The sequence below is a fragment of the Rattus norvegicus genome, chromosome 1 (assembly GCF_036323735.1).
Source record: "Rattus norvegicus strain BN/NHsdMcwi chromosome 1, GRCr8, whole genome shotgun sequence".
NCBI lineage: Eukaryota > Metazoa > Chordata > Mammalia > Rodentia > Muridae > Rattus > Rattus norvegicus.
Window position 1 is genome coordinate 177727925 of NC_086019.1, and position 11652 is coordinate 177739576.

General features: G+C 48.2%; 1 protein-coding gene across 1 annotated transcript in view; it reads right to left on the minus strand.

Moving 5' to 3' along the window:
• Positions 1-9627, minus strand: part of Rras2 (RAS related 2) — a 69409-nt gene extending 59782 nt beyond the window's left edge. Inside the window, exon 1 of the mRNA NM_001013434.1 lies at positions 9257-9627. Within this exon, the coding sequence (NP_001013452.1) occupies positions 9257-9364 (108 nt within the window). The 5' untranslated portion in view covers positions 9365-9627. The remainder of the gene's footprint in view (positions 1-9256) is intronic.
• Positions 9628-11652: the final 2025 nt, after the last annotated feature.

Here is an 11652-nt window from a genome sequence, read left to right on the forward strand (position 1 = left end):
GTCTTAAGAAAGCACTGCCACAATTTAAATCAGATTGAGCTATCAAAAGACACTCACTAATCCTGCTTCAGATAATAATGCTAGACGTCCAGAAAACGCCAACCATGACAAAGGCAATCTACAGAACTGCCTAGAATGGAGTTGCTTAGGACAGGATGGAAGAAACATTCCGCAGCCAATGCAGGAATAGCCTGGCACTTCAGAAGATAACAGAAAAAGATAAATACAAAAAAACGGGGCTGAAAAGCTTCCCAGCCCCCAGAGTGTCTTCACCACTTTCCCAGGCAAAGCTAGGAACAAAGGAAAACTTGTAGTGGCATCCTGAGAAACATTTCCACTGCAATGATAAGTGGGCCAGGCACACAGGGAAAAGTTACTTCTGCAGGAGAGAACGAGAGGGAGCCAGACAAAAGCAAGCAAAACAAGATCTCCACCATTTCCGTACGTCTGCCCTCACTGTCATCATGGGAAAGAAAATACAAACCTATTTGTTCTCATTAGAAAGTGCCGAAAGTTATTCAATGCACCAGCACCAGCACCACCACAACCACCCCAGCCAAAAAAAAAAAAAAAAAATCAAGACAAAGAGTGGCTGAGAGGGCAAGGGAAAAGCTACAGATGCAGCTCACTGTTCATTACCTGAGACCCTGAGTTTCTAGCCTCGGCATAGGGGTAGGAGGAAAAAGTAAAACAAAAAATAAAAAACTAACAAAAAGATAAGCAGAATTAGTACAGTAACATATGCTATACACTCTTTACCTTTATTGATGCTTATGAGTGTATGCACCACCACAACATGCGTGCAATGCCCCCCTGAACCCCCAACCCCCACATCCTCTACTTCCCCCCTCCCCCACAACTGGAGTTACAGGTAGTTGTGAGCCTCCTAGTGTGACTTCTGGGAATAGAACCAGGGTCCTCGGCAAGCGCAGCCAGTGCTCATGACCGCTGAGTCATCATCTCTGCAGCCCTCAGCACACTACATTCATGAAGACGTGCTGAGTGGACGTGTGGTGGCTTGACTGTGAATGGCCCACACAGGCTCACATACTTGGATGTCTTGTCCCTAGCTGTGGAATGTTTGATCAGGATTAGTTGTGGCCTTGCTGGAGGAAGAGCTTTCACTAAGGGTGGGCTCGGTCTCTCCCTCACCTTCTTCTGCTGCTTTCCGATCAGTAGGCAGCTCTCAGCTACTTCTCCAGCATCCTGTCTGCCTGTGTGCCATCATGCCGAGACATCAACTGCAAACTTAGGAAAGATGTCTTTACACAGAGAAAAGGTTGGTTCCCTCGACGCTCAGGTCTGGTTATGTTAGGCATAACTTTGTTCAATGCCCAGCTATTCCTTAACTAGACTTCACTGGCATAATCACACAGTATCAGTCCCAGGGAGGTGGCAGCATCCAGCCATGTGTTAGCCATCTTTGTGCCAGCTTACTCCATGATGTTCACAAGACAAAACTACCCAGTGACACGCTTCTCGGGATAGCCAATCCACGGTTAAGCTAAAGCCTCTGAAACAAACTGCTCACTACCATTAACCTCAGCAACATTGAAGATGCTGGCTGGGGGAGCGTGACTGAGAAAGGGCACCTCCCTAGGATGCCCTGGGACAACTGTGGAAGTGTAATCTGTGGGGCGGGAAACCTCCCTGGGATTCACTGGGGTTCCCCGCAAACTTGTATATCAGAGTGAGGTCAGCCAGGTACCTCCTCTGTTAGAGGATAAGAAGACTCAGCTACCTTTCCTGCATAGCCCATGCTAGCCCGGAACTCCGGACCCTCCAGCTGCAGCCTCGGGAGAGCTGGGATCAACAGCTCACCCCGCCACACCCATCACCTCTCTTACTAGTTTTAATACTCATTTATGATTCTTGCTTAATCATTAGGATTGTCGAATGGTTATTTTCTCTGCTTCTGCTATTTCCTGTGTGTTCATTCATTAGTCAAAGTGCCACTCGTTTATCGTGTAGCCATAGATCAAGTCTGTGCTTTGTTGAGACAAGGTCTTGCTATGTGCTTCAATTTGGCCTCAAACTCATGATCCTCCTGTATCCTCCCAATCCCCAGTGCCGGGATTAACCACATAGATTCTTTATAGGCAATAAGCAGTTGTTTATTTTAATGATAAAACTGGCCCAACTCAGCACAGAGGAATTCTTACAGGCTGGCTTGTCTTTCTCTGACAAGTTACCATCGTTTTGGTTTTTTTTGAATAATTCCTTAGACTGCAAGACATTCCAAGCTCACCTTGTACTCTCTAACCCCAGCCCTGACATCAGATGTCTCCCTAAAGCTCCGTCTGACACTCTGGATGTTAGTGGTCCATCGTTTCTACAGCTCTCGATGGAGCTGAAAGGGTGCTCAGCAAGGGAGTCATGCACACACATTTCTGTGCCCATCAACTTTTTAAATGGTGAGTTCAGACCAAGACGGTCAACGTCAATCAAACATCAGCGTTCATGCTAACCTTTGCCCCTGCCGATTCTGCAGCCTCCCCCCAGCAATGAGACAATGGCCCCTATCTTCCAAACTACACTTTCTTATTTGCTAATATTAGTACACAAAAGTGCCACACACTGTAAACCAATGCCTACGTGAGAAAGAAAAGGAGGGAGGGCGGAAGGGCAGAAGGAGGGAGGGACGGAGGGCGGGGGAGGGGCAGAGCCTAGCAACCAGAGTCCAATGTTTGCTTCAGGTCCCTCTTGATCCTGAGGATACAGTCCAAACACTGGGTTCAAAAGTTACCTGAAACACTTCCCCTGGTCTTTTCAATGCGTTTGTCCTTAGGCTGACCAGTTGGCTCATTCATTGACCTGTAGCCCATCCTCTTTGTTTCTTGGAACAAGATCTCACAGAGACCACACTGGTCTTAGGCAGCAGACCCTCCTAGGTCTACCTCCCAAGCGCTGGAATCACCGGTGTATATGACCCACGCCTGGCTGTACCTTAAGATGTCCCTTTTCCTTCACTGCTCAATTGTACTACTGTTTGCTACTGAGTGGGTAAAACATTAACATGATCCCGAAGGTCAGGAAATAGTTCTGAGAAGGGTCCCTGGCCGTGTTCCCACCATCATTTCCAGTTCATCCCTCCTCCCTCTGTGGGTCACTAACCCCATCAGCCTCTTCAAGCATTCCTGTGTTCTGTTTCGGTTTTGTCCCCATGAGCAAATACAAACTTATTTTCTGCGTTTTCCCTTCCTTCACACACTATGACAGGACTTTTTTTTTTTTTTAATGTGTAGGTAATATACATCTATGCATGGAGGTGCACAGGAGTGCGGAATTGTGCATAGCACATGTGGAGGCCAGAAGCTGATGTTAAGTGACTTCCTTAATCACACTCTCCACCTTATACTTTGAGGCAGGGTCTTTTCCTTCAGCCCAGAGCTCAGGGATTCCGCTACTCACTAGGCAGCTTGCTCCTGAGTGCTAGACAGGTGGGCCACCACACCCACCCAACATGTTAGTGGGTTCTGGGCATCTAAACTCCAGTCCACACACTTGCACGACAAGCACTTTACCTACTGAGCCTTCCCCTCCGCCCCCAGCAATTATTTTTGATATCTTTTTTTTTTTCCACGTGGAGAGGTTTAATGAGAGAAGAAGAGGAGAGGAGAGGAAAGGTCGGCCATGAGCACGTGGAGGGAAGGGGTAGGGGTAGAGAGAAAGGACAGGGAAGAGAGGAAGAGCAGGGAAGAGAAGAGAACAAAGAGCTTGATATCTTTTTAAATTCTTTATGTGGATCAGTGTCTTCCTGTGCGTATATCTGTGTACCATTATGGACCTGGTGCTTTGGAAAGGCCAGGAAAAGGCAATCAGATCTTCTGGGACTAGAGTTACAGATAGTTAGGAGCCACCATGTGGGTTCCAGTACTCAAATCTAGGTTTATGTAAGAGCAGCCAATGCTCTTAACCACTGAGCCATTCCTAGCTCCATGTCATGGGGTTGGGGGAAGGGCAGCAGGGAGACATGGTCTCCTTATGTAGTAGCCCTAGCTAGCCTAGAACTCACTATACAGACCAGACTAACTTCAAACTCACAGAGATCTAACTGCCTATGGCTCTGCCTCTCAAATGCTAGTAGTGACAGTGTCTTCCGCCACACTGCCTCTTCATCCATCCTGAGCAAACACTGCACAGCTCACTGGGACACACACTATTGTTACTCCACTGTTCTTCTGTGTAGGTGGCTTCCAATTTGTACAGTTGTACTATCACAGCCTTGTACTTGTGCATTCCCATGATGCTCAAAATGGATCTGTAAGTTTCTAGATTTAGGGTTGTTGAACCTAAAGGTAAATATATAAATAATCAAATAAACAGGCATCGACTGTCCTCTAACCACCTAATACAATGCACTCGCTGAGAAGAACACTCTGTCATGCTGGTGCACACTGGAGGGGAATGCAGCAGGAGTTCAAAGTCACCCTCTGACACCCAGCAAGTTCAAGACCAGCCTAGGTTATAAGAGCCTATCTCAAAATAGTTAATTAAATAAAATTCAAAGTCTTAGACGTTGGCTGGGTGTAATAGTGCACATCTTTAATCCCAGCACTTGGGAGGCAGAAGCAGGCTGATCTCTGTGAGTTCAAAGCCAGCCTGGTCTAGATAGCCAGGGCTAATACAAAGAGACCTTGTCTTTTAGAAAAGAAAAAAAAATCAAATTAGCACATACAGGTGAGAGGACAATGTTCAAGGGTTGGCTCTCTCCTTCCATTATGTGGGTCCGAGAGACCAAACTCAAGTAGGCAGGCCTTTGCCCACTGAGTCATCTCGCCTGCTCTTAGGTAACTAACTTCTAACTACAGCATGTGTCTCCAAGATGCAGCAATGGAACAGCACTGATGTTAAAGGCACGGCCTTGGCACATGGATCAAGTAACGACCGACAAACACAGGACTCCAAATCTAGGATATGTGATCTACTACAGGACATGGAAATAAATGCCTTCCTCAACAGGTATCGACTAGGCGGAAACAATGTTTGAGGCAGCTGTTCAAACTAACAAGAGCGAAGATGACTGCTCAAGAGTAAGACACACAGGCTGAGCACACCTGTAATCAAAACACTCAGGAGGCTGAGGCAAGAGAACCTCGAGTTCCAAGCCAGCCTGGGCTACATCCCAAGGCCACTTAACCCCTAAACAGCTCAAAAATCTGACAAACAGATTAAGTAAAAAGTTAGGATGCTAAAAGGACAGCAATGGGCTAATTTATGCCTTTAAATCTGTGGAAACACATACAGTCTCTTCTCGGAGCTGCCAAAGAACCATTAACCGCCCCCCAAACTTAACGATTACTTTTTTTGTTGTTATTCGTGTCTTTGTGTTCTGTAACTGAGAACTGAACCCAGGGCCTGGAAAAATGCTAAACACATGTGCTAAAACTATGTGGACAGGAGAGCAGAGAGATTAACTTTTGTGCCATCAACTATTGAAACAACAGACCACAAAGAATTAAAACTTCCTCCAGGAATCTCATGCTAGAGGAAGAGAAAGTCTGATGATGCCCTGGTGTCAGCCAGAAGAGGAGCTTGAGTCCAAGACGAGACTTCACACAATTCTGACAACTTACCCGATCACCTTAAAGTTGAAACTGAAGTTATAATGGAAACGATCACGTCTTCACCCGGCCTGCTTAGCTAGCCTGCCTCTTCCTTTCTATTTAAACCCAAACGCCACGGCTGTACCCCAAGCATGGACTTAGGGATCGCCAGCCCCCTTCATTTGTTCCTCGTCCCAAGGACATATCCAGTAAACGTACTTTCCTGCTTCTCACCATTGCACGTCTCTTTAACTGGTGTGTTAGGGACAACGGTCAGAGCCTAGCTTGTTTGGGGTGTCCCAGCCTAGGCTTTGACCCTAAAGACACGGTAACAGAACTACCATAAGCCATGCCTCAGTCCCATCATTTCTTTAAAAAAAAAAAAAATCAATCCTAAATTAATAATGTTTTCCCAACACTCATCCTCTCGGTGGAAAGAGAGAAGACTGAAAATAATGGTCTACATTATGGATTGAGGAAAAATTACAAATTTTGTTTTGGAAGAACATCAAGACACCAAATAGCCACAAATAAGGTGATCACTGACTTACTCAGTCTCGGCTGTGCCCGGTGGTTTGATTTGCTGGCATTTTATTTACTCAAAGAAAACCCTAAGCACTCTGTTATTCTCCTTTTTTCAGATGGGAAATTGAGACCTAGAAAACCTAAGAAACTAGACCAAAGATACCAGCCAGTCAGGACACAGAAGAACCGTAGATTTACAAAGAGCCAGAGATCTGTTGAATGAAACTCAGTGTTTCACAGAAAAGAACTCAAAGCCCTAAATAAAAAGTGGGAGAAGCAGAGACCTCCAGTTATCTGGACTGGAAGAAGCTGAGACTCCCAACTCTTGTCTCCCACTCTATGTTAAAATTATGCCCTAACCAGAGGCTACTCACCACTTAGGCGTTCCATTCACCAATAGAATGTGCTTTTATTTTTTAAAGTATGAGCTGCCAGGCTAAGTACAGACCTTAATCTACCTGAGACGCTGAAGCAGGAGCACTAGTAGTTCAAGGCTAGCCACAGAACTCAAGACTAAGAACCTTAGCAAGATAGTTTTAAAGGGGTATGCCAAGGTTACCCTGCCAAAGTCCTGGGTTTGATCCCTAGCGCCTGGTGAGGTGGTGGAGCATGGTCAGGGTTGGGAGGGAGAACAGAAACTGAAATGTGATCTAAATGCACACGTCCCTTTTATGGGGAGGGGAGATTGTGAGTGTGGCATGTATGTTTTCACGTCCGGTGTTGAATGTTTATATATGCGTGCAGATGTAGCTGATAGACTGTGGCTTTAGTTACATAATCTAAGATTACCAGAGTAATGGAGGTGGCCTTTGTAGACCCACACCTTTGTCCCAAGACCTTGAGGCTAATCCATTTGATGTCCACAGCTGTATAACTATATTATCCTAGCTTCCAGATGACTAAAAGCCATAGCACAGACAGGTTCAGTAACTTACCCAACATCATGCTCAGGGGAATGGGCTCCACACAGGTGCTGTGCCTCCTTCCTCCTCACCAAGTCAACCCCAGAGCTATGTTCCTGTTTCACCAGCCCCAAAACCCCAAGTCACACACGCCTCTCCTACTCCCAGCTCCCCACACACTGGCCTCCTCTTTCCAATCTGGCCTGTGACTCCCCACGTTCACACAACCCCCATAAGACACAGTGCTCTTTTTTGGTACTAGGGCTCCAATGCAGAGCTTCCCACACAGCAGGCAAACCACTCTACGCTGCGCTACACCTGCCAGCCCCACAGAGCTTGTTTAGAGCCTTCCCACACTGACTCCTTCAAATCAGAATTCCCTTTCCATCTAAAGGTCTCATCTCACACACATACTGAAGTGACTACATTATCAACACAGCACACAGGCTCAACGCAACGCTAAAATCTTTCTCATAATGTAAAAGTTATAAAGGACATGTACTGAGAGCTATTTCACTAACAAGAAAATTGGAGGTTCAGAAAGGCTATTTGGGTGGTTGTTTTCATAGCCAATAAACAAAAGGCACAGTTCAAGTCTGTAGGATTCAAAAGTCCTTATCGGTATAAATCATTGCCACGCATGTCTTTACTTGACCTCATTTTAGAGCCTCTAGATACCAGACTACTCACAAAGTATTCAACAAATGAATTCTAGAAGGTCTTGAGGAAGACAGTCATTGCTGGGAGTGTAAGGATTTTTAAAACTATTTCTCAAATACCTTACCTGATGGAAGCAATCATGTTTGGATGATCTTCCTTCAAAAACTTAAATGTTTCTGATTTAAATCTCCTAAACAAATATTATCCACCAGTTCTGGAACCCAGGACTGTCCTCTGTCTTCTTGGTTCCCTCCAAAACCAGCCATCAGGGAGAGTTATCTGTGACTTGTTTTGCTGTCAGCCACTTAAAAGTCTCTTTTGGCCCCAAGCAAATAACAACTGCCAAAAGCCAGGCTGAAGTCTGGTAAACTTAAACCCACACCCCCACCACCGCAGCCACCACCACCACCACCACCACCACCGAACATGCTGTCAACGCTCATGACATGAACATCCTCTCCGAATACAAAGGTTGAGCAGCACTTTTTTATTCCATGAAATATTACAGGAGCAATTACTGTTCATTCACTTGGTGTGAAACTGACTATCAGTTAGGTTATGGAACTGTGCGTCTTAACACTATAAACACCACAGTTATAGCGAAACAAAATAAGCTATTTTAAGTCTATCCATTCAACAAATGGGTGAAACAAACAAAAACCACTTCGCCACCCGTCCCCTTTAATACAGTAAAAAAATACCTTTGTTACTTAGGGTACCTGCGCTCTCTCCAACATATGCCACGCCTTTCAGGGTGACAAAAGCAAGGAGAGCTGCCTTTGCTTTTTAAAAATCAAAAAGAAAAGAGAAAGAAAAATCAATCGGGCGTCTTAACCAAGAATAAAGTCTAAAGACATTTTACCTCCCTTTTCTTTGACACAACCCGACTTTCCTCCTCCAGCAACCGGGAGGGGGTGGGGGTGGGGGCTGCAATACAAAACTCATATTCGTCCCCTCCTAGTGGGGCTCATCCCAAACTTCACCTAAGCGCGAAGCAGGCAGGCACCGGGAATTCCAAGGAAATGGTCTCGCCCCTATCAAAGCACATTTTTAACTTCCTCGAAGCCATTATTTCCCTAGGGCACGATCAAACACTCCCACCCGGACATACCACCTAACAGACTACTAGTAAGAGAAGCTCAAACACACACAAAGAGAAAACACTATTGGGAGCCGGTGGTGCGAAGCCTCCAAGTAGTCCGGGCCATCGCTGCCACCAAGGCAAGCGCGAGGTCCCCACTCCGGCCCTCGGGGCAGGAAACCCGGCACCGCGGCGCGGCTGCAACCCGCCGGCTCCCGCCCTGACCGCAGCGATAAGGTGGAACTGCGCTTCCCACCCGGCCAGCTCCGCCCTCTGGGCCACATTCCTGAGAAGCCGGAGTCCTCGGACGCCGCGCCGGGCGCCTGGCGGGCAGCAGCGCGGCGCCGTGGCCGCAGGGCAGGAGCGCAGCGCCTACTCCACACTATTCTTGCCCTCGCAGCCGCGCGCCCTGGCCCCGCGCAAACCGCACCCGCGCGCACCGCACGCGCCGGAGCCCCGCACCCGCGCGCCCCGGGCGGGGTCGCCGCGGCCACAGGTAGCGCCACCCCGCCGCCGCCACCCCGCAGGCCGTCTCCAAGCACCTGGATGAACTGGATGGTGAGCGCCGACTTGCCCACGCCGCCACCGCCGACCACCACGAGCCGGTACTTCTCCTGGCCGGAGCCGTCGCGCCAGCCGGCCGCGGCCATCGGGACGCCCCGAGCCCAGCCCGGCCGCCGCGCGCCCTAGGCCCGGCTCCGGGGACGAGTGCGGCCGGCTGGGTTACAGGCGGTAGAGCGCGCGGGGCCCGCGAGTGGCCTGGAGGGCCGCGGAGCGCTATCCCCGGGACTGGTTGGGAGTTGCCCGAGACGCAGGAGAGCCGAGAAGGCTCCAGGGCAGAGGACGCAGCGGCCAGGGAGCGCGATCCTCTTCGCGGCTCTGCAGCGCAGCCGAACGCAGCCTCTAGCACCGCTACAAATGGCCGTCTGGGGGCCGGGCCGCCGGGCTGGGGTACTACATATGCATGAGGGGGCGGGGCTAGGCCTCGCCCGCCCAGGCGGAGACTCTGGAGCGCCCTAGGCAGCAGACCCTGCAGACCTGCCCTTAGAGCTCCGGGAGGAAGACAACGGGAAAATGGACGGCGGTGACAGTAACTGCATAAGTCAGGGATCGTGTTCATGAAAGAAACAGCCTGTGACGGCGTGAATGAAAAATAGAACTGTTGTCATATTCACTCAACTCTGTACCCTGTTTTCGGAATGCAGATGGTGACTGTATTTAAAAAAAAAAAAAAAAAGAAAGAAAGTATAAAGCAGCCATTGAGGAAATGAGACCTGTAGCATTACCTGAATGTATCATAGGCTAGTGGCAGTGCGAGAGTTAGGTGGATAGTGATTGAGTTTGCATGGGGCTACAGTGCATGTGGACAGATGTGGGGTGCAGCATCTGTTTGTATGTCTATGTGTGGAAAAACTGTGAGGTAATTGAGTCTGAGGGTCGTGAGAAATTGGCAGGTTAGTGACATGTTTCCTACCAGGAGAGTGTTTCGTTGCTAACACAGCTTCTACACACACGATCAAGCCCTTGCCCTTAGAGTCCAGAGGAGGAGGCAGCCAGGACAATAGGCACCTTGTGAGACATAATGATAAGGACAACAGCTGCTCAGCACTGAGGTCCAAGGTGCACTTACCCCGGAGCTGGCCAGTCAGAGAGGGTTTTCCAAAAGACCGAAGGAATAATCTTGTAAACAGATAAGTGATTGGAAGAAAAGTATTCCAGGGAAAGAAAACCAAGCTAAGCTATACATGGTAGTGCATGCCTTTAGCCCCAGTATTCTAGAAGCAGGAGCAGGTAGATCTCTGTGAGCTCAAAGAGTTCGAGGCCAGCCTGATCTACATAATGAGTTCCAGGCCAGGGCTACACACACAGGGAGGTCTGGGCTGAAAAGAAAGGAAGAATGAAAGAGAGAAAAGAAAACCAGATATGAGGGGCTATGCAGAAGCCAGAGATGACAAAGGGACACATTCTGTTGTGTGGTTTTGAATGTGCTGAGGGGAGCTTACACGCTAGCAGATATAAATAGAACGCATTGTGTGTTAGTTGAATGTGGTAGGGATATCTCTCTGTAGAGGCAGGGTAAGATTGAGGTTGTGGTCTCAGAGGGTAGACTGGTTCAAATCCTGCCTGCTTTGCTAATGGCATGATGATGGGAACTTAAACTCTGTGCCTCCACTTCCTCTTCCCTCAAATAAGGGCCCTGGGCCAGTGGATGGCTCAGAGAACAACAGCACGCACACGCCTAACGACCTGATCTCTGGGATCCACAGGGAGGGAGAAAGGCAGCTCCCAACACTTGTTCTCTGCCCTCCACACATATGCCTTCATTGCCATGCATACACCCCACCCAGACACACAAATATACACAAAGAAACGCAGTGCATAAACCATTGCTAGTGTGGGCTAAGCATGGTGGTTTTACAACATGCCTTCCAGTTCTTGAACACAATTAGGGTCCTGCATGAAGCCAGTAGGGTGCAGTGGAGAAGATACAGAATGGCTTCTGAGGCCACGGCATGAAAGACCACACAGGTTTTAACTCTCTCTTGGGATTCAAGTGAACACTGATTGCCATGAGATGGCCATGTCTACCAAATAAAAGTGCTCCTGAATCCAGAAAAGAACCAGCCAGAGAGAAGGAGGTGGGGTCCTGGGAAGGCAGTAAGGAGAGGGGCAAATCTGAATGAAGTGCATGTATGGAATGCTATAGTGAAACTTACCTATTACTTCTACTCATCTTGTAAATGTAATTTTAAAACAGAACAATGCGGAGTATGGTGGTACATGCCTTTAATCCCAGCATTCAGGAGGCAGGGGTGGATGGTCTCTGTGAATTTAAAGTCAGCCTGCTCTACATCTTGAGTTCTTGGACAGCCAGGTCTGCATAGTGAGACCTTGTCTCAAAAGATAAAAAGAGGTAGGGGTCAGGGATCAGCGGTTA